Source organism: Saccopteryx leptura, chromosome 3 (genome assembly GCF_036850995.1).
Source record: "Saccopteryx leptura isolate mSacLep1 chromosome 3, mSacLep1_pri_phased_curated, whole genome shotgun sequence".
NCBI classification, from domain to species: domain Eukaryota; kingdom Metazoa; phylum Chordata; class Mammalia; order Chiroptera; family Emballonuridae; genus Saccopteryx; species Saccopteryx leptura.
Genome location: NC_089505.1, coordinates 66,485,638 through 66,510,136, shown reverse-complemented (window position 1 = coordinate 66,510,136; position 24,499 = coordinate 66,485,638). Strand labels below are relative to the sequence as shown.

The 24,499-nt window shown below is 52.2% G+C and overlaps 2 protein-coding genes across 3 annotated transcripts; both read right to left on the bottom strand.

The window, feature by feature from the left end:
* Positions 1 to 1,638: 1,638 nt before the first annotated feature.
* On the bottom strand, positions 1,639 to 11,313 carry CYTH2 (cytohesin 2). Its single transcript, XM_066373903.1, has 12 exons — positions 11,091 to 11,313; positions 10,122 to 10,269; positions 9,957 to 10,023; positions 8,591 to 8,709; positions 6,720 to 6,800; positions 5,651 to 5,763; positions 5,384 to 5,532; positions 4,834 to 4,945; positions 2,667 to 2,743; positions 2,482 to 2,553; positions 2,233 to 2,387; positions 1,639 to 2,142 (listed from the first exon to the last, which is right to left on the bottom strand). Exons 1-12 carry the CDS (start codon positions 11,107 to 11,109, stop codon positions 2,055 to 2,057), a joined length of 1,200 nt encoding a protein of 399 aa, XP_066230000.1. The 5' UTR covers positions 11,110 to 11,313; the 3' UTR covers positions 1,639 to 2,054.
* Positions 11,314 to 12,898: 1,585 nt separating this feature from the next.
* Positions 12,899 to 24,350, bottom strand: KCNJ14 (potassium inwardly rectifying channel subfamily J member 14). 2 transcript variants are annotated; one of them, XM_066373901.1, is made up of 3 exons: positions 24,240 to 24,350; positions 16,959 to 17,718; positions 12,899 to 15,257 (listed from the first exon to the last, which is right to left on the bottom strand). In XM_066373901.1, exons 2-3 carry the CDS (start codon positions 17,664 to 17,666, stop codon positions 14,673 to 14,675), a joined length of 1,293 nt encoding a protein of 430 aa, XP_066229998.1. In that variant the 5' UTR covers positions 17,667 to 17,718; positions 24,240 to 24,350; the 3' UTR covers positions 12,899 to 14,672. The 2 variants fall into 2 exon arrangements, with proteins under 2 accessions (XP_066229998.1, XP_066229999.1); XM_066373902.1 differs by lacking the exon at positions 24,240 to 24,350 and adding an exon at positions 23,327 to 23,418.
* Positions 24,351 to 24,499: the final 149 nt, after the last annotated feature.

The window sequence follows — 24,499 nt, the reverse complement described above, 5'->3', positions numbered from 1 at the left end:
ACACATGAGGCCACTTTCCTCCACTTCTACAGCCACATGAACCCCTGGATGACTGCACAGCTCCTAACTTACCTCCCTACTACCAACTGGGTTCATCACCAAATTTTTCTCCTACAGCAATCTGGGGTCCCTCTAACGACCTCCATCTAAATACATCACTCTCTTGCTTCACACACTTGAATGGCTTCCATCAGCTAGGAATACATTCAAAGTCCTAGCCTAGAATGATCAGGCCCAAGTGTCCATTTCATTTTCTATCACTCTCCCCACCATCACCACCATAGGCACACTGGTCTGGTATCAGTTACTCCAACACACCATGCCTTTCTTGCTTCTGCACATGCTGTTCCCTTTACCTGGAATGCTTGTCCAGGGCATCCCCATTGAGCCAGCTACTTCCCTGCTAGTAGGCATTCAGTACTTATGGATTCATTCCATGGAGGAATGCAGGATCAGGTGAGATAGTAATGGGACCCTTTATTTACCCAAGTATCTCATTTACCAGAACCTTCTTGGGTTGATGACTTTATTTCCATGGAATCTCTGGGAGGAGTCGGGAACTCCATTTTCCATCAGCCCCTGGAGATTGAAGCACTCAGGGCCGCTTTTCCCAACCTGCACAAAGTTTGGGGACCATGCTGAGGTAAATAAGACAGCATTTTCTTGAAAAAACTACAATTCCCAGGAGACCTCGGGAATGGTTCCACATCAGCGCCCAGTGCCTCACAGCTTGCCTGTAGTCAGTCTTACACTACAGGGGATGCCACCTTCAAATGCAGTAGTGTTATTGCATTTAAGAGCCCTGCAGCCAAAGGATACCCGTGACCAAGGGAGGGGCCTAAATTAACGCCCAAGATTCTGGGAGCTCCCCACTCCACCGGGAGCACTAAACAATTAGGGGTTCAACTTCCAGCATCTGTGTGGGCAGAACTGCATTCCAGCAAGCCCAGGGGCTAAGCTTCCCTCCCAGCCAGAGTTGTGGTTTCTTGTCTCCTTAACTGCAGATCTGGGCATCAGAAGAGTGACGTGGGGTCTCCCAATTTGCCAACCCACCTCTTTGCTCTGTGGGATACCATCAAGCTGGAGGGCAAAGGTAGACAGGCCTGGACATGGAGCTCAGGGGCGCTCTCAAAGGTGGTCCTTACACTTCAGAGGATTCCCCAGGAAACAAAATGTTATAGAAATGCAGGTTCTCAACACTATCCCTGCTTGGTGTAAAATGTCCTTGCAAGGTTGATGCCCAGTTGAGAAACCGGTCCATCTACTTGCATTCCTGCCTTCACGGCCCCAACCCCTCAACTCAGCCTACTTCCGCCACCAGCAACCTTGGAGCCCCAGGGAGACGTGTGAGCAAGGCCTCCCACCAGCTGTGCCTTTTCTACGGATTCATCCTCCCCCGACCCTCCCAGAATAGGGCCACATCATAGCCCTTCCAGTTGATTTTCCCTCAAAGCATTGGCCCAGCTTACAAGTCCATCAGTTATTATTTGCCACCCGTCCAAGACCAAAAGCCCCATGGGGGCAAAGCCAGGGGCCAGCATCTGCCCGGCTTGGGGATGTCAGATGACGCCTGGGTTGGCTGCTAGACCTTGTCCAGGAATACCTGCGCTCTTAGTGCAATTCTAAAGCAACACTAACTCCGATCACATTAACAGCCTCCCTTTACGCCACCCTTGTAGGCTTGGGGTGCAACCAGAACTGAGCTACCCTGGAGAGGCCCCCAGGGGGCTACAGGCTTGGATAGCACCCTCCCCTTGCGCACTGACAGCTCCCAACAGAGACCAGTGCTCTTGGCCCTGGTCATTGTCATGGATGGGTCTGACTGGCTGTCTCCGCCAAGAACGTCACCTCTGTCAACTCCAAGAAATGAGGGGGTCAGAAGGCCATAAGCGGTTCGATAATTAATAAGATTACCAACAGGGTGTTAATTACAAATAATGAGAGAGATGGTGAATTTTCCAAATGGGGAACCAGGATCCACAGCCCCAGGTCCCAGGGGTCCGGCCACCCAGGCGGGGCAGCTTAGTAATAAATAATGGGGTTAGGGACAGGGGTCAGGGCTGCTCCTGCTTCTTCTTGACAGAAATCCGCTTCTTCCTGGCTGCCAGCATCTCATAGAAGGGGTCCACACTCACGGCTGCCCTGCAGAAGGGGAGGAGTCCAGGGTGAGGGTCAAGGGATTCTGGGTCCCCAACCTCTTCCCTCCCCAAGGTCCCTAGAGCCCAGGCTCACTGGATGGACTTGATCCACTCATCCTTCTCCTCCTGTGTGGGGGCCGAGATCCGGTATACCATGTGGTTCCCCTCAACCACTCGGCCATCTGCCTCCGTTTTGCAGGCTTTGATGAGCTGCCCCTTGTTGTTGGGGATATAAAGCTCAAAGCAGTTCTGGGGAGACAACAAAGAGGGATGTGGGTAAGAGCTGACCTGAGGGCCAGAGGAGCGCCCACTGTGGCAGGAAGGGGTACAAAGAGGGACTTACCGGTTTCCGGGGGTCGTCCACCTCTCGGATGCTCAGATTCTCCAGGGGGATAATTCCTCGGGGCTCCTTGTCCTGAAAAGAGCAAATCAGACAGGACTTGGACTTCCCGATCAGCTCCCCCAGCCCAGGAGTTCTCCCCCAGGCCCTCCTCCCAGGACCCAGGGCGCGCCTGGCTCCATCCTTACCGTTGTGTACTCAAAATAGTAGAGACAGTTGTCTGTGAGGATAAACCAGCGCCGCTTCCACGTCTTCACCCGGCCCCCTGAAAGGGAAGGGGTGGGAGGGGGCCCGGGCTCAACACGGGGAAAGGGCCTCTGGGAGGGGGGTGCCAGGCAAGGCAGAGCAAGCCGGAAGGCGGAGCAGTCGGGCCCAGGACAAAGCAAGGTGTGGAAAGAGACAGACGAGCAGGTCCAAGCATGTTTGGGCCCCAGGAACCAGTCCACCCGCAGTGTGAGGCTTTACACTTTCTAAGTCTGTCTGTCAGCCCAGGGCCCAGAAGTCTGAGCCCCCAGCCCCCTCTCCACGTAGTGTTGGGAGCTAGGACGGCGGTGTACCTACCTCCTGGGGCAGACAGCGAGAAAGCAGGCAGGACCAGGCGAGAAGGGAAGGCAGAAGAATGGGGTGCCCCCAAGAGCCGCAGGCGACAGAAATAGGGTGGGCGAGGGCAGGAAGCGCAGGGGTTAGGACAGAGAGACAGAAACAGCAAAGAGAAACACACAGAGAGGGTGGGAGGGAGGGAGAGAGAGGGAAGAAAACCAGTTACATCCACATGAGGGAGAATCAGTCAGGCCCTCTCCCTCCCGGGCAGGCAGTGTCCTGAGCCCCACTGAGGCAGCGGGGAGCACCTCCTTCATTAGTGCCTGGCTCCCACCCACCCCACGGGACATGCCCCAGGCCAGGAGGGCCTGTCCGTTACTGCAATGACCATGTCTCTCCCCTGGGGGTCAGCCCAAGGGAAAAGATGGAACCCCAGTCCTTGGCCCCAGGCAGGTGTGGGGGCTCTGTCAGCTCCAGTACAAACAAGCTGTGTGACCTTAGGACAACCTCTTGCCCTCTCAGGCCACCTTCCTGCTTCAAGATTCTTGTGGTTACTTGTGTACTATCCGTGTTCCTTGTGACGCCAGAAGGATTATATAGTAACAGTATGGCGTTTGTTAACCACGGAAGTGAATATAACCACCACCAGACTCCCTTTACTGTGTTTCAGTGTTTTAAGGCACCTTTTTCTAATGGCCACAATGCAAAGAGATGTGCTAGGTCTGAGATCTGGGCCCAAAGCCACCTCTGCCCTGTGGCTGTTACATGGTGACCAAGCATCAACTTCCTCATCTGGGCAGTGGAAAGGATTCCTGCTGATGGGAGTGGTTTGGAGAGGAATTTGTTCCTGGTGAAGTTGCCTCTCCCTCCAACACTCCCATTGTGAGGCACTGCTGGCCCAGGGGAGCCTAAATCCCGCACAGGTATCAGTCCATCCCCACAGGTTCCTTGGAAGAAGTGATTTGGAAGTTTTACAGCACCAGGATCCTCTGCACACTGGCAGGGTCCTGCTTCTGGTGCGGGAGGAACCTTGGCTCAAGAGCACAAGTCCACACTGTGGGAGGGGACAAGACCCCAGGAGCAAAGTTCTGTCTTGGCCATGCGCTGAAAGCTTCCTTTGGGTCCTCTGACTGCCCTGGCTGTCTCCACTGTCCACACTGAACTGTAACTCTTCATCAGAGTCTCTGTGGCCCAGAGCAGCCATTCATGACTTCTCCGTTAAAAAGCCTCAGCTAACACTCCCGTGGCACCTACCATTACCGGGCACAGCTCGCAGCCAGTGCTCTCAGCCTTGGCTCTCCATCCGGACCACCTGGGGAGCTTTCAAGAGGACTGATGGCTTTCCTGTCTCAGAGATCCTGACTCCATAGCCGGGCCAACCATCACCAATGGGCTTTAAAAACTCCCAGGTGACTCCGCTGTGCAGCCCGGATTGAGAACCACTCCAGTCCTCAGAATTAGGCACCTGTGTGACCCCTGTTGACTGAATGACTTTGCTGGTGCCACCCCACCCCTCCCCATCCCATCACAGAGGGACTCTTCATAAGCACCAAGACTGGCATGTAGTCAGTGCTCCTAAGTCCCTTCTCTTCACTCACAAATGTTTAGAGTCCCTCTATGCCAGACCCTATGCCTGGACCCAGCACACAGACCTGATCTTGTTTTTGAACCTCATTATTCAGATTTGCAAATAGGTTCAGAGAGGTCAAATCACTTGCCTAAGGTCACACAGCAGGTATGTGTGGAAGAGTCCAGAGCCCAGCCCCACAAACTTCCCTCTGCAGAGGCAGCCAGCAAGATCAGGAGGGGACGTACCCAGCTTAAGAAGCCAGCCCTCCCGGTCTGGATTGAAGAAGGTGTGGGTCAGATCATTCCCATCATCCTCTGGGATCTTGAAGGGCTCATTTCGGATGCTGTCGTAGAGGTTCTGAGGGGCAAGAGCCTAGTCAGGTAACTCCAAGCGCCTGGGACCCTCCCGGAGCTACTTAGTGGTGGGGAGGCAATGAGACCATAGGTGGGTGGGCCCACGGAGGGAGGGAGAGAGAAGGGGGCTGGGGAGGAGAGAGAAGCAGAAGGCAGAAGAATGGAGGAAGCCCCTGGGAGGAGAAAAAGGAGGAAAGACAGAAAAGATGGAGAGAAGGCAGACACAGTTGCAAGGGCCTGTTAAATTCTTAAAGACGGAAACAGACAGATAGGTGGAGAACAAGGTGGACCAAGAACCCTGAAAGAGAATGAGAGACAGGGAAGAGAAACAAAGAAGAGTGGGAGACAGAAAAGAAATGTGTCTGTGGAAGGACCATCGCCCAGTGGACGGCACTGAGCTGGACAGGACTGAGGGACTGTGGGAGGGGAGAGGGGGCCTGACCCTGAGCAGCTCTTCAGGCAGGTCCCCGCCCTCGTTGATGCCCCGGTTCATAGCCACAAAGCGCTCCAGGCCCGGCTTGTCCCGGACGTTGGGGTTGTGAAGGCTGGTGTTCAGCATGATCACAGCAAAGGACAGCACATAGCACGTGTCTGCAGCACAGTTGGGTGGTGACAACATGGGTATGGGAGCCCCCGTGGCCTCCTGACCCAGGCGCCAGAATTCAGACCCCTAGCCCCTCCTCCCTAGGCCCCAGAGTCCGGGCCCCACCTGTGGACTGGAAAACCCCAGGGTTACACAGGCAGTATCGCTGGGCGAAGGCTTCCATCATGCGGTCAATCTTCTGGGCCTCCCCAGGGAGGCGGAAGCTCCACAGAAACTGCCTGGGTTAGAGAGGGGCGTGTGGCCGTCAGGAAGGAAAAATCCCCTTCCCACGCTCAGTCCCTGTTAGGAATTGGTAAGTATGCCAAACCTTGTGGTCTCAGCAGCTGTTTCAGTATGGATACAAGATCCAGTCTGACCAATGGGCACTATGAGACTTTTGGTGGATTTAAATTAAGTCCTCTTTTGGTCCTGGCTCAGTGGATAAAACGTCGGCCCAGTGTGCAGACGTCCCAGGTTTTTTTTGTTTTTTGTTTTTTTTTTTTAATTTTTTATTTATTCATTTTAGAGAGGAGAGGGAGAGACAGAGAGAGAGAGGGAGAGACAGAGAGAGAGAAGGAGGGGAGGAGCTGGAAGCATCAACTCCCATATGTGCCTTGACCAGGCAAGCCCAGGGTTTCGAACCGGCAACCTCAGCATTTCCAGGTCGACGCTTTATCCACTGCGCCACCACAGGTCAGGCTGACGTCCCAGGTTTGATGCCCTGAGCACACATGAGAAGCGACCATCTGCTTCTCTTCCCCTCCCTCTCCCCCTTCTCTCTCTTCCCTTCCCTTTTCACAGCTAGTGGCTCCATTGTTTCAATTGTTGGCAGCGGGGGGGGGGGTGTTTTGACGAGTGGATCCTGGTCAGGGCGCATGTGGGAGTCTTTCACTATCTCCCCTCCTCTCACTTAAAAAAAGAGTACTCTTTCTTCCAGGGTTGCTAAACAGGTCTGGAGGTTGGGAGAGGTTTCTGTTATGGTGTGGGAGGAGGGCCTACAGAGAGCAGTGCCAGCCCCGTGGCAGGCACAACCAAGAGACAGAGAAAGCTGACCTTCTGACACCTGGGCACAGCTGTGAACTTTTGTGTTACATGAGGCAATCAATTCCCCAATTTTTGCTTTAAGTAGGTGCCATCACTTATAAAGAAAGGCCTGACATGTACATTCCTGCCCTTCCAACCCAGTCCCTCTCACCTGAGGGCCTGCACCAGATTGAGGTCGGTGAACTCATGCAGATCCACGAAGGCATGGAGCACTGCCAGGTTCAGCTCTTCCCTGAAAGAGCAGGGGCAAGGTCATTCACAGAAAGGAGTCTGGAGCCCTGGCTAGGTAGCTCAGTTAGGGCATCATCCCCACACACCAAGGTTGTCTGTTTGATCCCCGGTCACAACACATATAAGAATCAACCAACGAATGCATAAATGGGTGGAACAACAAATTGATGCCTCTCTCTCTCTCCCTTTCTAAAAAAAATAAATAAAAAAAATAGAAACAACAAAAACAGAAAGGTATCTGGGAAGCTGGGAGTGACCAGAGCATGGGGAGGCCGTGCCGTGCAATCCAGTTTTGTGCCCCACCTGCCTCTGTAGCGAGTGAAAGTGTTGGCCCAGCCCCCTCACAGGCTTGGCACCAGGGCAGGGATATTCAGAACATGCTTTTGGAGGACCATCTGTTGCAAGAGCCCTGGTCTGGCCGGCCCTTTGCACAGCTGGGAGAAACGGCAGCAAACACACGCCTACTGTCACTCTCTCAGATAATACACAAGTTCTTCAGGTATCCAGAGATGGCTCCCCAAACTCCTCCAGTTATCCACAAACAGTCTCCATACCCCAGATGTCCACAAAACGATCCCCACAATGCCAGATGTCCACAGTCTGTATACACCCCAGATGTCCAGAGGGTCCCCAGGGATTCACAGAGGGCCCCCACATGCCCCAAATGCCCACATTAGTTTCCAAGACGTGAACAGTGCCCACATCCTGACAGTCCTCACATACCACACCTCAGATGTCCATAAAAGTTCCACACACCCTAGGTGTCCACACAATCCCTAAGTACCCAGACATCCAGATGGTCCTGTACACCTCAGATGTTCAGGTGGTCTCCACACACCTCCCCCGACGCTTGTAGCTGGTCCCCAGGTTTTCCAGACTTCACCAAAGGTCTTTAGCACCTTAGGTGTCCAAACACTTCTCATATTCGCAACATCTGCAGATGATCACCATATACTCCTGATGTCCAGACTCTTGCAACCCAGACTTTCAGATAGTTCGCATATATCCTAGAGCAGGGGTCCCCAAACTTTTTACACAGGGGGCCAGTTCACTGTCCCTCAGACCATTGGAGGGCCGGACTATAAAAAAAACTATGAACAAATCCCTATGCACACTGCACATATTTTAAAGTAAAAAAACAAAACGGGAACAAATACAATAGTTAAAATAAAGAACAAGTAAATTTAAATCAACAAACTGACCAGTATTTCAATGGGAACTACGGTCCTGCTTTTGGCTAATGAGATGGTCAATGTGCTCCTCTCACTGACCACCAATGAAAGAGGTGCCCCTTCTGGAAGTGCGGTGGGGGCCGGATAAATGGCCTCAGGGGGCCGCATGCTGCATGCGGGCCATAGTTTGGGGACCCCTGCCCTAGAGCCTATAGAGGTCCTCAGGCTCCCAGATTTCCGCAGGGTCCTTGTGCTCCCCAGATACCCACTATGATCCTCACACTTCCTAGATGCCCATGCATACCAGTTGTCCACACAGGGTTCTCACATTCCCACGACACTCACAGATTTTCTCCAGTTTCTAGTCATAAACGGATGGTCCCCACACTTTCCAGATGTCCACAGAAGGTCCCCACGCCCCCAAGATGCTCACAGGCAGTCCTCAGTTTCCCCAGATGGCCCCAGACTCCCCAGATGGTGTCAGTCCATCGTGTCATAGTCCACTTGGAAAGCTGATATCAGGGTCTCTCCTCGGGAGAGGAGCTGGCAGTGTGAGGGCAGGAGCAGGAAGCTGGGGGTGGTGGGGAGAGGCCTAGGAGGAGCTGGGCAGGGATCTTACCTCTCCCCCAGGTAGTCCCCAATGGCTGTCTTGTTCAGGCCCTCGCCCTTATACAGGAAGCGGGCGATCTCCTCGGGTGTGTTCTGCAGAAGCTCGTTTTCCACCAAGAACTGGATCCCCTATTGGGTGGGGACCGGGTCTCAGTGCTAATGTGCTCAGAAAACCACTTCATCTCCCCAGAAACCTCAGCACCCAAGCCCAACTCTAACATAACATAGAAGGGCCTGTAGTCGCTTTCAGGATTCTAACCTTTAAATACCATTCCTCTCACCTCATAGCCCTTGCACCCAATCTTCCCCTTGCCTTTGTCTTGTTAATTCCAGAACAGAGAGCAGGGGCCAGCAAGGAACAGAAGCTCAGTGGATGTTTGTTGACTCACTGAACAAATTACATCGGTTGGGGCAGGAAGACTAAAGCAAGAAATCTAGTAAACAGCATTCCTTCAAGAACTGTGAGGGCCAAGCTTCAGGCTGGATGGACTCCGCCCTGCTCCGGTTCTCCCAATGCCTGAGGCCCTCCATTATGGTTCTATCTCACTCTGGATTGTGGGAATCATGTTCAGGGGCTCCTTGACGACCAAACAGGTCAAACATTTCTTTACGTCCTCAACATTGCCTAGCAAAGGGGCCGGCCCAGGGGATGACTGAGGAAATGGGTATAAAATGAATGACTGAATGAACAAGTATCTTTCCTCTACCTCTTCCTTCAAACCTGACCTGACTATGTGCTCCTCAGGGAAGCCCTCCCTGACTCCACCAGGCTCCCTCCTGAGGGTCCACAGCCTTTGTACCTCCCTATCATGACACTGGTCACCCCAGCTCTGTGTATGTCACTGTCCATGTTCCCTACCAGACATGAGCCCCTCCTGGAACTCTAGGTCAGTGGTTGGCAAACCGCGGCTTGTGAGCCACATGCAGCTCTTTGGCTGTTTGAGTGTGGCTCTTCCACAAAATACCACGTGCGGGCGCTACCTCGATAAGGAAGGTACCTACTTACATAGTTTAGTTTAAAAAATTTGGCTCTCAAAAGAAATTTCAATCATTGTACTGCTGATATTTGGCTCTGTTGACTGATGAGTTTGCTGACCACTGCTCTAGGTGATACCAGAAGTGGGTACAGGTATGAGCAAAAAAGGGAAAGAGGATCTCCCAGGCAGAGGACACAGCACAAGCCACGGTCAAGTGGCTGGAGCACTTGGTTAATGTTCACAGAACAAACGGATAGCCAATATCTAAATCCAGAGATTAGGACCAAGTCCGTCCACCTAAAGCAGGCCATTAACCATCATACTTCTGGAACCTGGAGGTGCCAGAAACCCTTATCGGGATGTCTGCCAGGCTGACCCCAGTCCTGTGGCCCCAAGCACCTTTTTGGGGTCCATGTTGAACTTCTTCCTGCCCATTGCCATCTTCCGGTTCCGTTGTAAGGTCTTACTGCAGGGGCAGAGAGTAGGGGGATGGAGGATCAATGCCTGGGCATCCCTGGCCCTGCTTTGGCCCCAGGACCCCAAGTTCTTCACCCCTGCCCTCACCTGCCCTCATTGGCTTCCAGACCCTCCACCTCGCTCATGGCTTCACTGAGCTCCTCCCGCAGGCGCTGGATCTCCACCAGTAGCTCCTGCTTCCGCCGCCGTATGTTCTCCAGTTCCATCCGCTCCTCTGGAGTCAAGTCGGGGGGCTCTGGGGGTCAGGGGTTGGAGGTCAGTTCTGAGGACTGGGAGCCTGTTTTCCTGTAATCTGGGGGATTACAGGACTCGAGGGGCATGATTTATAGGTTTAGGGGGAGGATGAAGATGAGAGCAGGGCCTCCTATGTCTGCTGGAAGAAAGGGCTGGGGGCCTGGATTCCTCAGTTCTGGGGATCCGAACTCTTCAGTCCCAGGGGAGGAGGGGGTCTGGGGTCTGGACTCCTGAGTTTGAGGAATAAGAGGCTGGGAGCCTGTACTCTTAGGTCTGGGGGGAAACGGATGGAAGCCTGAATTATTAGTTGATTACTTGGAAAAGGGCTGAGGCCTTGGTTTTCTACTTCCATTTTTGGCGACGTTGCTGGGGGCTTGGGCACCCGGACTCCTGGGTCTATGAAAAGTAACTATGGCAGGGAAGCTGATGACAGCTTATAAGAGTTGGGGAAGGGGGCGGGGCATCACAGGACCCAAGATTTCTCCCTCACCCCACCGCCCCCAGAAGCCCCTTCCCTGCTCCCAGCAGGCACTGGGCTCGCACGGCCCCTCCAGCAGGAATGGTTCCGCCCCAGCCTCGACTCCACCGCTCCATCCCGCCTCCTCCCGCCGCCACCGGAAACAGGATCGGCCCAAACAATGGCCTGGAATGCCCCACTCTTGGGCCCCGCCGGAAGCCCGTCCCGTGCCCCACAAAAGAGAAGCGACGATGCCGGTGCGAGCGGCTCCGCAAGTCGCGTGCCAGAAGAAACGTTCGCGGCGGAACGTTCCGGGACGAGAGGCTGCATCCGCTCCTAGGCAGCCGCACCCCTCACCGACCTACCATAGACACCGTCCTCCATGGCGGCAAGGAAGGCCCGCGGGGAGTCCGGGGCGGTCCCGCCGGTCGGGCCTGGATCCGCGTTGGCCCGCGGGCTCGAATGAGCCCGCTCAAACGCCCCAGGAGCCACCGCCGCCTCCTCAGCGCCAGTCCTCAGCGCTGAAAAGACTCTCCTTTCACCTCCTAACCGCCCCGCCAGTAGGGACCGCCCCTCGTTTTGACACTGTCCAATCCACTTCGAGTCCTCTCGTCTACTCCGCCCCCGAAACCGAAGGACCGATCTCCAGGACCAATAAGCGCGGAGGCCTCAGACGTAGCCGTTTCCAGCCAGAGGTAGACGGTCTTTGGGGCCAATCGGAGTGCGGGCTGGGGGCTGGGCACCGCCTCCGAAACAAAAGAAGTCACTTAGCTGGCTTGCCCGCCTATGAGAAGGCTCGAAAAGGAATTGCATGGAGGTGGGATTACGCGGGAGCTAAAACAACTGCGCCTGTACAGGGGTTATGGGCAATAAGATATTAGTTCAATCCCGAGGCTAGTTACACGTTGCTGGGGGGCGGTACTTTGTTAGTCTCGTTGCTAGGGGGCGGGACCACAGCTGTTGGTTGTTTCCATGAGCCACACCTCCTGGCGACCAAGCTACCTTTTGACGGCAGCGGTTGCCACGCAACCGGGAGCAGCTTTGGCTCACTTGTCTTTTGGCCTCCTTTCTCCAGGTTCTGACCCCTCTGAGCTCTAGACCCTTTTCTTACTCCTTCCCATCACCCCATCACTAGTCTCTTCAGAGTTAAGAAGTAATGGAACAAAGACATGCTTTCATCTGTCAAGGAGAATTGGACAATAGAGGAAGGCCAAATATAATGAAAGCACAGGCTCCGCCTTCCTGGCGCTATCTACCTTAAGCTCCTCCCCTCCCTAAAACTACTGCCCTTATTTTAACATTCTTCCCCTATTGACAACTGCCTTTTCCTCAGCAACCTCCCACCATCTCTGTCCCTTTCCCCCTTCTCGGAGTCCTTCCCCTCCTCTCCAACTCGCCTCACTTCAGGCTTCCTTCTCCTCTCATACTCTTGCCATTCTTAAACTCCTCCCTCCTCTCAGAGTCCTCCCACATTTGAGTTCCTTAGCCCACCCCGGCCTCTCATTCCCATTCCCTGCCGCCAAAAGAGGGTGCAGTACTCTGGCTAGATAGGGAACCTGGGCACCCTGTCATAGGCAGGTCCCTAATTGGGTCTGCGGTGGTCTCTGGGCCTTGTCCTCATTTGCCGCCCCTGAGCTAGGCAGGTGGAGCCAGATTCAGGGCCAGGACCCGGTTAAGCCGACAGATTAGACATGGAGCTTCCTAATCTCCTCACTGACCTTTATGAGTGGCCCAGGCCCTGCCTTCCCCGGGGGAAACCCAGGCTGTGCCAGCCGTGACCTCACTCTCTCGCCTTCCAAACAGAACCCTTTCCCTGTCCCTTCACCTCACACTTAACATTCTTCTCCATCCCTATTTCCATTGTCCCCAGTCTCTACCTCAGATACCCTGAGCTGGGAGAGCAGTCAGCTAATTAATCCTATCCGGTTATTATGTGGGGATTCTGAAGGATAAAGGGAGGTGGGGAAGCCAGAAGAGGGAACGTAGGTTGGTGCAGCACTTAGGCAGACTGATGGGCAGTGACAGTGCCCACCCTCAGTCCTGGGACACCAGTGGGAATGTGTTGTCCTTGGCACTGTCTCCATCTGGAACTGGCTCCCTGTCTGCTGGGCTCTTAGGTAAATAGAAGCATGATCAGAGGCCAGGCCCCAAAGCACACTCACAGACACACCGCTAGGGCTCCCAGTGGTTTAATCTGGGGGCAAGTCTCCCCTAAACACATACATTTCCTGGCACTCAGTGCTACCTCCTTCCCTTTCCCCCCAAGCTGGACCAGGGAGGAGGTGATTCTGGCCCTTAGCTACAGCCCACATTATATCTTGCCTGCTCTGTCATTCAGACATCCAAATTCACAGCTGGTCATCCCAGCCCAGTTGCTGCTGGAAGGCCATAGTTTCCAGCACTAGGGAGAGCTAGAAAATCTCTAGGGCCTCACCCTCACTTCACCCTCAGTGAAGTGAGGAGTCACCCTGGTGGAGAGGTCCTTAGAGAAGTTCAAGTTCCAGTGCCTCATTTTTACAGACAAGAAAACTGAGGTGAGAAAAGAGGAGTGATTTGAGATTCAGAGCAAAGCTTCCTGGATCCTTGTAAAAGACTCCATTTCAATTAGCTCACACTCCATTTCTAACCCTTCTGTAAGAATCATGGGGGAAAAGTAGATAGATATCTGTATTTATATTATATATAATATACATATGTGTAACATCTTTAAGATATAGACACACATCACTAGGTGTAGGACTTCAGAGCATTGTAGACTCAACAGCCTTGAACCTCTCCCTTCTCTTGCCCATTAACTAGCCCTGTTACCCACAGGATCTTGCCTGGGCCCTCACCTTCTAGGTTAGCCCAGAATTGCTGCCTATCAAGTCCTGAGTCCACCTTTAGAACTGCCAAGTTCTAGGAGCCAATTAGAACTTCTAGATTTTGATAATGGACAACTCTGGATCCCTGAAGCCTCGGTTCCTTTTGGCATTGCAGAACCACAAAGAAGTCACCTAGAATCACCACTCCTTCCTTGACTCTGTGATTATTCTAAAGCCACAGAATCTTGATTCCTTTGGACATTCTAGAATGGCACTTAAAAAAAAAACACCAAACAACCTGTGGATCATTTAGAAGCATCGATTATTCCCTTGCTTCGATGTTCTGCAGCCAGTGGTCTAGAATCATCTAATATCAAGAACTCCCAATCTTTCTCTTTAGTCTTTCTAGACCCACAGACTCTCCATTGTTTTGTGCATTCTAGAAACATGACTTTAGTTTCTGGAGTAGTTCTATGATCTAGGTCAAACCTGTTCTAGACTCACCAGAGCTGGTCACTGTGGTCAACCTAGATTCACAGAATAGCCAAACATGGGCTTTCTGGAACCACAGGTCTTTTCTTGACTTTTAGTCAACATTCTTTGTCTTTGGTCAGTCAAGACATAACATGGGGCACTCCATAATTTTCCCTCCTTAGGTGGCCTAGAAAAATTGAATTGCTACTTAACTGGCTGAGTCGAGGAGCAACAGCCCTTGAATCTTAGGTCAATCCAGACCTATAAATTCTTGATCTCTGTTGTTGCTCGAGACCTATGACTTCCTCCCCCAGAAGTAGTCTATACCATTGATTCCTGACCCTGCTCAACAATCCAAGTCAGCCATATAGAAGAATCTAGAACCACCTTGCCTCTTGGGTGGTCTAGGATTCTGGATCCCTTAACACTGGTAAGATTCAGAAATCAGACTGATAAAATGGTCGCAGGAGGGAGCACACAATGCAGAGGAATTAAGATTCAGTATGTCCATGGTGGGTCCACTAGGCGTGGCAGAACTTCATCAGCTAATAATTTATCCAGCAGGCCGGTTGGTCTTGGAAACACCTGGCCCCATCCCAGGAGAGGGCCTGATCTCTCCATCTTGCTACCTCTGGGAAGGGGATGCAAATTGGGGGGCATCAGTTGGCATCATGGGGGCAGGGTCAGTGCCAGGGTTGGTGTGAGTACTCGGGGGCTGGCAGCCTTATCTTCTACCTCTGCTTCATCTTCTTCGACTTCCTCTTCTTCCTGGCAGCAACTTAGAGCAAGTTCATTCTCATAACAAAATGCAGCCAGAGAGCCAGGGAAGCTAGACTTGGGGCTTTGGGAATCCTGCTCTGCCCGTTCATCCAGCTCCTTGGCGCTGCAGACTGGTGTCCCTGGGACCTCATAAGTGCGATGGAAGTGGCGATAGTCGACTTCATACTGGGAGCCACGCTGGAAGAGGACCGGCTCAAAACGATGGCCCCAGAGCAGCTCACCAGGAAGATAGGAAGAACGACACTGTGTGGTCATAGCTGTGGCCTCAACCATGCCCTCAAGAATGACCACTAGCTCAAAGTCGGCCCGGGCCAGCTCAGCACGTCCTAGTTCATAGAGAGGGCTGGAGGAGTCAATCTCGTGCACAATGGTGATGGGAGACACAAGGAAGATGCGATCAGTGCCACCATCAAAGCCCACGTCCACATCCTGGTGATCCAGTGGTATGTACTCACCTTCTGGAGTCACACGAGGCTGCAGCAAAAGACAAGGGGTCACAAAGATGAAAGGAGACAGAGATGGCAATAGATAGGAACATTAATGCAGACATAGAGGAGAGTAGAGACGAGCAGGGACAAGGGTAGAGTGAGGAAAAGAACCCAGAGAGAGGGGGATGGAGGCCCAGAGAAAGAGGGAATAGACACCAGAGATAAAAAGAGAGGGACAGAGACTCAGAAGATTTGGGAATAGAAATCCGAGGAAGAGACAAAGGAGAGAGGAAGAGAAGGCCAGTAATATTGGCATAGAGCCACAGAAATCAATGAGGCAGAAACAAAGTTAAAGACAGAAAATAAGAATGCATCCAAACAGCAGTTGAAGGAAAGAAAAATGGCTTTCAATAAATGGTCAGAGAAAGATAAACCTGGATGACAGTGACAGATGACAGTCTAGGTTTATCATCCTGTGTTCCACCACTGCTTCGGGTTAGCCTCCAGGCTCTCTGCACACCCCTCACCCCCAACCCAACTACAAGCTCTTCATTCCCTTCTACATATGTGTTTGTGTGCAGTGAGGATGAGGGTATGCAGTCCACAGGCCGGGTACTGGCAGTTTCAGCCCACCTATCCATTGATTCCATACACATCTTCCAGGACATGTCAGCACCCCACAGACTTCTGGGATAGACAATATCCCTCCCAAGTCGTAAATCCTGGTGCCACAGTCAAGCAGGAGACAGAGGTGGAGATTGGAACCCATTCTCTCTCACCTGTCTGTTTCTGGGAGACCCCAGTCACTGCTGGGAACTGTAGTACCCACCACCACCCTGTCCTCTCTCACCCAAGTCTAACCTCACCCAAAGGTTAAGTGTCTACTTGGACAAGGGCCACTGGCCCCAGTTCAGGCAGTTTGACCCCAATTCTACAAACACTAGAGAACCTTTTGCAGAGGGTAGAAGGAAGCTACTACCCCAGGAGCCAATGGGAGTTTGTTTTTTTGGTTTTGTTTTGTTTTGTTGAGAAGCTAAAATTCAATAGTTTCCCAACTCTGCCTTGTATCCCTTCAAGCAGGAGGCTGATGGAAGAAACTGGGCCAATGAGGTACAGAACAAAGTTTCCCACAAAGGCTGCAGGAGCCCATGCCCGGAGGCCATGGAGAATTGTATTCCACAGCTCCATCGGTGTGAACTGCACCCTTCCTGGGACCTACATCTCCCACAATCCCACAGTAGCCAGGCCTCAAGTCATAGGCCACTGAAATTGTAAAACCATTACAATTGTAAAATTGTAAATTATGTGTCTTCCGACCACCTCATCATAGCACTTTCCCTGCCCCAGAGGCTTCTGTGAACTGTAGTTCAGAGCCTTTATAGGCCAGGTGTGGTCCCTTCAAGGTTTAGATTTCCCACAATCCCATAGGCGGCCCAACCTCAAGCCATCCTCAAGCTTCGGGAACCTCTTTATGTCTGAAATCTGTCTCAAGCCTAGGACTCCAGGAAGAGCTGGTCACAGACTCCTCTCTTGGGTTTACATGTACAACTGCTCCTGTACTCAACCTCAGGCCATAGATGGAGCAGGAGGGTCCCTGCCTGAGAGACTGCTGGGAATTGCAGTCCACACATCCTCCAGGCCTAACGCATAACTTGCCCTCAGACCTACATCTCCCACAATTCCCTGGGGCACGCTTCCACTCCCGCAAATGGCACCTCCCCGCCTCTCTAGGGCGGTGGCCTCGCACCTGCAGCAGCTGGGCCCGCACGTGGGCCTCGACTAGGTGGCTGCGGCGCAGGTTTCCGACGCGCCACATGAGGCAGAGGCGGCGGTCGCGCAGCGCCACGACGGCGTTCTCGCTGAAGACGAGCGTCTCGTTGCGCTTCTTGGGCTTGGCCATCTTGGCCATGACGGCACCCACGACGAAGGCGTCAAGCACGCAGCCGGCGATGCACTGCAGTACCACGGCGGCCACGGCGGCCGGGCACTCCTCAGTGACGCTGCGCACGCCGTAGCCGATGGATGTCTGCGTCTCCAGCGCAAAGAGGAAGGCGGCCAGGAAGCTGGCCACGTGGGAGAAGCAGGGCACGGAAGGTGGCAGCGCAGCCAGGTCACCGTGCAGCGAGGCGATGAGCCAGAAGGCCAGGCCGAAGAGCAACCAGGAGGCAAGGAAGGAGCAGGAGAAGAGCAGGCACATCCAGCGCCAGCGCACGTCTACGCACGTGGTGAACAGGTCGCTCAGGTAGCGCGCGCCCTGGCCACCCAGGTTCACAAAGCGCACGTTGCAGTGGCCATCCTTCTTGACGAAGCGCCCGCGGCGCCGCCCTACTGGCGACGGTGCTGGTGCCCACCCGTTGCGACACAACCCTGGCCCGGCTTCCTCCTCATCACCTGCCCTGCTGTTCTCCGACTCCCGGGCGCCGCTCAGGCGGCGCAGGGCCCTGGCCAGGCCCATTGGACGGGGACACCCCCTCCACTTGGCCTAGTGGGGGGCGGGCGCCCCAAACCTGCAGGAACAAAAAAATGGGCAGATACATCAGAGGCCACGAGTGGGTGGGCATGATCCCTGGACCTTAGTGGCGTCGTCTGACAAATGGGTGGAAGGATGCTCACCTTGAAAGTCAGAAAAGTAAAGCATCAATAACAATGATAGTAATACTCGTGACGACAGGAGATACTCGTATAGCAATAGCAGCGACAAAACTAGAGCCATGATAACAACACTATGGCAAGCACCACAATAATTAGAGCCAACATTTATCCGTGCCAAACACCGTTGTGAGCACTTTATGTGAATTTTCATATTTGAGCCTCACAGTACTGTAGGCATTATTATTCCTGTTTCACAGATAAGGAAACTGAGGCACAGAATGTTTAACTTGCCCAAGGTCACAGCTGACTACGCTGGGATTTGAGTGCTAGTTAGTCTAGCTGCAGAGCCCAAGCTCGTAACACTCTGTGGTCACTGCCTCTCAGCACAGGTTCAGGATGAGAGATGAGCTGGAGCTCTGAGGTCCCTATGGTTCGAAAACAAGCTCAGAAAGCACAAGCAACAAAAGGAGAAAAGAAAAGATAAATTGAACTTCAAAGTTTTTTTGTGTGTGTGATTCAAAGGAGAGTAACAAGGTGAAACGAGAACATACAAATGGGAGAAAATAGTTGCAAATCATATATCTAAGGGATTTGTATTTAAAATATATAAAGTCAGTCAATGACTGACTAGGTGGTGTCACAGTGGATAGAATGTTGGACTGGGACTCAGAGGACCCAAGTTCAAAACCCTGAGGTCACTGGCTTGAGCGTGGGATCATAGACATGACCCCATGGTTGCTAGCTTAAGCCCAAAGGTCGCTGGCTACTCTGCAGTAGCCCCCCAGTCAAGGCACATATGAGAAAGCAATCACTGAACAACTAAGGAGCTGCAACCAATAATTGATGCTTCTCATCTCTCTTCCTTCCTGTCTGTCTGTCCCTATCTGTCCCTCTCTCTGTCACAAAAAGAAAAAATATATATATGTGTGTCTATGTATGTGTGTGTGTGTGTGTGTGTGTGTATATATATATATATATATATATATATATATATATATATGGAGAGAGAGAGAGAGAGTCAAGAAGAAAAAGAAAAATATATATACAGTCCTTACAACTCAATAATAGCAAGACAACCAATTTAAAAGTAAGGAAAGGATTTGAATAAATATTTCTCCAAAAAAGACATACAGCCTGACTTGTGGTGACGCAGTGGATAAAGCGTTGACCTGGAACGCTGAAGTTGCCGGTTCGAAACCCTGGGCTTGCCCAGTCAAGGCACATATGGGAATTGATGTTTCCTGCTCCTCCCCCTCCTTTCTCTCCCCCCTTCTCTAAAATGAATAAATAAAATCTTAAAAAAAAAAGACATGATGAAGCAGCTAAAACTCCAGCATGCTTAAAAAAAAAAAAAAAGACATACAAATAGTCAATAAGCACATGAAAATATCGATAGCCTTAGCCATCGGAGATGCTAATCAAATGGCCCTGATCAGTGGCACAAAGGATACAGTGTTGACCTAGGATGCTGAGGACCCAGGTTTGAAACTCTGGACTCACCAACTTGAGTGTGGGGTTGCTGGCTTGAGCACAGGATCATAAACATGACCCTATGGTCGCTGGCTTGAGCAAGGGGTCACAGGTTCAGCTGGAGCCCCCAGTCAGGGCACATATGAGAAAGCAATCAATGAACAACTAAGGTGCCACAACAAAGAATTGATGCTTCTCATCTCTCTCCCTTCCTGTCTGTCTGTCTCTTTCTCTCTCGCTAAAACAACAACAAACAACACCACAATGGTGTACCATTTCACACCTACTTAGGATGGTTATAATAATTTCAAAAACATTCAGAAAATAAGTGTTGACAAGGGTGTGGGGAAACTGGCACCCTCAAGAGTCTGGCAGTTCCTTAAGTGGATAAACAGAGGTGCCATTTATTTTATTTTATTTTTTTAATTTTTTATTTATTTTTTACAGAGACAGAGAGTGAGTCAGAGAGAGGGATAGACAAGGACAGACAGGAACGGAGAGAGATGAGAAGCATCAATCATTAGTTTTTCATTGCGCATTGCAACACCTTAATTGTTCATTGATTGCTTTCTCATTTGTGCCTTGACCGCGGGCCTTCAGCAAACCGAGGAACCCCTTGCTGGAGCCAGCAACCTTGGGTTCAAGCTGGTGGGCTTTTTGCTCAAACCAGAAGAGCCCGCGCTCAAGCTGGCGACCTCGGGGTCTCGAATCTGGGTCCTCTGCATCACAGTCCAACGCTCTATCCACTGCGCCACCGCCTGGTCAGGCAACAGGTGCCATTTAATTCGGCAATTCCACTCCTAGGTATTTTTCAAGAAAAACAAGTGTCTGCACAGCACTCAAACACAGATGTTCATGGAAGCACTATTCACAATAGCTGAAAGATGGAAACCACCCAAATAGTCATCAACTGATAAATGGATGAATAAAATGTGGTAGTATTTCCACACAATGGAATGCTACTCAGTAGTGAAACTAAACAAAGAACCGAAACATGGTTAAACCTTGAAAACATTATATTAAGTGAAAGAAGCCAATCACAAAAGACCACATACTGTTAACTTTAATTTATATGAAATGTCCAGAATGGGCAAATCTATAAATTGAGAAAGTAGACTAGTCATGCTTAGGGCTAGGGAGATAGAAGGATTGGGGAGTAATAGCCAGGGGATATGGCATTTCTTATTGGGATATAAAGATGTTCTAAAGTGGATTGCAGTAATGATTACACTACTCTGTGAATATACTAAAAACCTTTGAATTGCACATTCTAATGTGTGAGTTGTGTGGCATATGAATTCTATTTCAATGAATCTGTTACAAAAAAAAAAAAGCCTGACCTGTGGTGGCGCAGTAGATAAAGCATCATCCTGGAATGCTGAGGTCGCTGGTTCAAATCCCCAGGTTTGCCCAGTCAAGGCATATATGAGAAGCAACTACTACGAGTTAATGCTTTCCACTTCTTGCTGCCCTCCCTTCCCTCTCTCTAAAATCAATAAATAAAATATAAAAATCAATCAAACAACAACAAAAATAGGCTCCCCAGTAACTCTCAGACCTCAGGCAAGACATTCTGAGCCTGTTTCCTCAACTGTAGAATGGGGAAATCGGACTTCTTCATCAAGGTCAGGAAGAGCCTCCAGTCATATAGATCCAGGGCCCAATCCTGGCTCAGTTGCTGGCCCACTATGTGCCCTGGGACAACTGACTTCCTTTTCAGAAGCCTCCGTTTATTCATCTATGGGATGGGGATAAATAACTACCACCTTGCCTAACCAGGCGGTGGCGCAGTGGATAGAGCGTCGGACTGTGATGCAGAGGACCCAGGTTCGAGACCCCGAGGTCGCCAGCTTGAGCGCGGGCTCATCTGGCTTGAACAAAGCTCACCAGCTTGGACCCAAGGTCTCTGGCTTGAGCAAGGGGTTACTCGGTCTGCTGAAGGCCCGCGGTCAAGGCACATATGAGAAAGCAATCAATGAACAACTAAGGTGTTGCAACATGCAATGAAAAACTAATGATTGATGCTTCCCATCTCTCTCGATGCTTCCCATCTCTCTCCATTCCTGTCTGTCTATCCCTCTATCCCTCTCTCTGACTCACTCACTCTGTCTCTGTAAACAAACAAAACACCACCACCTTGGCCTGACCATGCTGAGGTTGGCGGTTTGAAACCTGGGCTTGCCCTATCAGGGCACATACAGCAAAAAACTGAGTTGATGCTTCCCATTTCTCCCCCCCCCCCTCTCTCTCTTGATCTCTGCCTCCACCTCTAAAAAATTAAAATCTTTAAAAGAATAAAGAGTGAATGCTGAAAAAAACACACTTCCTTGAAATGAAGAAAGGATCAGGCAGTTCTAGGAGTTCTAGGTTGAATCCCAGCTCACTAGCTGTATGACTGGTGGCAAGTCCCATTCCTTCCTAAGTCTCAGTTTCCTCATCTGTGAAATGGAGGTAATCTCATCAGCTAGAAAGGGTAGAGGAGAGAAAGGGGGAAAGGGCTGGGCATGACTCTGCCAACCTCATACCCCTCCAGCAGCTGCAGGGTGACATCTGGCACTGAGGTGGACGGACCTCCAGGGCTTGTTTGGGCTAGGGGTGGCATATTTGGCATGTCGTTTCCATCAACGTTTATTTTACCAAGTACCTGTGTACTATGTGCCCCTGTGCCAGGCTCTGGGATCATGGTGGGCTCCTTGACAGGCCTGGGGGCACTCAATCTGAGAGGGCTGTTAGTGTAAAGTTCAATACCAGCCTGACCAGGCGGGGGTGCAGTGGATAGAGTGTCGGACTGGGATGCAGAGAACACAGGTTTGAAATCCCAAATGCGATGAGCATGGGCTCATCAGCTTGAGCTTGGGGTTGCTGGCTTGAATGTGGGATCATAGATATGACCCCATGGTCATTGAATGAGCCCAAAGGTCACTGGCTTGAAGCCCAAGGTTGCTGACTTGAGCCCAAGGTCACTGGCTCAGGCTGGAGCCCCTGGTCAAGGCACATATGAGAAAGCAATAATTGAACAACTTAGGTGCCGCAATGAAGAAATGATGCTTCTCATCTCTGTCCCTTCCTGTCTCTATCTGTCTCTCTCTCTCTCTCTGTCTCTCTCTCTCTGCTCTCTTGCTAAAAAAATAAATAAGTTCAATACCAGTGGGTCCTCCTGCCCCCCACCCCCGGCCTCCAGCTCTGCACCTGCTCTCCATGACCACTCGACAGCCCTGCCACCTGGGGGCTGATTTTGCCCATTACAGAGGCGAAGCTGCAGGTCAGGTCACAGTGGACTGGGCCTGGCTGTGTCCAGCACCCATGATGTACTCCAACTCTCATTTTTCACCCTTAACTACTCTTGGCTATTAGAGATGGTTTTTCCAAAAAGGGGAAACTGAGTCCAGTTGCTGAAGAAGGCAGGTCTGAGGTCAGGATCCAGACTCCAACCTCGACATTTGTAGTCTTCTCCTGCCCAGAAGTGTCTGCAATGTCCTAGTTCCCTCTCAGAAGCCGCCCAAAGGGCGGGAGGGGAGAGGTGGGCTGCCCCACTGCCCCAGCCCCCGTCCCAGGCTGGGCCTCCTTACACCCACTCACCTGTCTCTAACCACAGCCCTGGGGACTTGCCTTTTCACAGGAAACAGCCGCTGACCTATCCCTTGGTTCGGGTTCCTCAGTTGGGGAATGGCTGACCCTGGACTCCACCTGGGCTTCTTGGGTGCCAAAGCCTGAGCCATGAACCACGGACCCTATCATAGGTAGTCCTGAGCACCTGCTGTCCCAGGCCTTGGGCTGTGCTCCCTGAAGGTCCGCAGCCCACCCACTGGACTCTCCCGGACCCCTCCGCTCACCTTGCCTGCTCAGCACACATCACCCCAGTTCACAGGTTGGGGAACAGGTTCAGATACCTGGCCAGACCCATGCAGTGTGAGGCGCGGGGTGCTGGTGTGTCCTGAGCCTTTCCAACCCAGGATTCTGCTTCCCAAATCTATCCCCACGTCCCATACTCAGCCTGGAAAGTTGGACGTGACTGTGTCCGTTTCACAGAACAGATGGGGCAGGGGGCTTCACCTCCAGGGGGCCTTGTCTGCATCCAACGTGGCCTAGTTCTCAGGGGTGGATGCTACCGGACTCAGGGCAACTCCCTCTCCCGCCAAGGCAGAACAGAAGGGAAAAGCTCCAGAGCCGGAAGTCCTCCCCCCATCTTCCCCCTGACCTGGGAGAGCAGCTTAATGTTTCCATATAGAGACAGGGGGCTTAAGGTGCCTTAACTTCGTGTCAAAGTCACTGCCTAATCTGAGGCCAAGAAGCTCCGCCCCCGGGCCCAACCACCCTCCCTTCCAAAAGAAACACTTTTTTTGCACTCTTCCCCAACCCCCTGGGTGTTTTCCCCGATCCCCCAGCTCCCAATGGGGGAGCAGATTGGAGGGCAGGAGGGGGTGCAGGGGCAGGGACCCGGGAAGGTCAAGGTGCAGAAGCTGAGATGAGCAGGAAGAGGGGTGCTGAGAGGAGAATTGAGATGGGGGAGTGGGCAGAAACCCAGCAGGGACAGGGTCCAAGAGGGAGAGAAACACTGGGGGGACCAGTTCGGGGGACAGAGGCCCAAGGAGAAAGGTATAGAAACAGACAGGCAGAGGAGGAGCAATTGGGAAGAGAAGTGGATCATGTCTTAGGAAACAAAAAGGCAGAAACGATTAGAGGACAGATGGGGCAAGGAAGAGGCTCTGGAGATGGGGGTAGGGACGGAATGAAAAAAAAGCAGAAAATGTTGATGGGGCCACAGTTGGAGGCAACAAACTTGAAGGGAGACCATTCTGGGGCTGGACTGTCACTGAGGGTAAGACAGGACCTCTCCGAGGGGGAACAGAATAGGGTGGCAATGTTGGGGTAGATGCCCACGCAAGGACGGGGGTGGGGGAGGGAGGAGGTAAGATGGCCCTCAGCCTCAGGACCCGTGCCCAGGTCCTCTGCGTGGAACACATACCTGGTGGGGCGGCCCACCCCCATGCCCTCCACTGGGGACTCCCCGGTGGGTGCCGAGGGGCTGCAGTCAGTCCTCGGCCCCTGGGGTGCTGTGCCGGGAACCGACCTCTATGTCCACAGGCGGATCAGACGCCTGGCCTGAGGGGGGGCAGGAGGTGGGGCCAGCTCAGAGCCGCAGAGGGGGAGCCAGGGAGGATGGCCAGGGAGGCTGCTGGGCGGCAGCCCAAGTTAGCTGGAGAGGAGATGGTGGAAGAGACACAC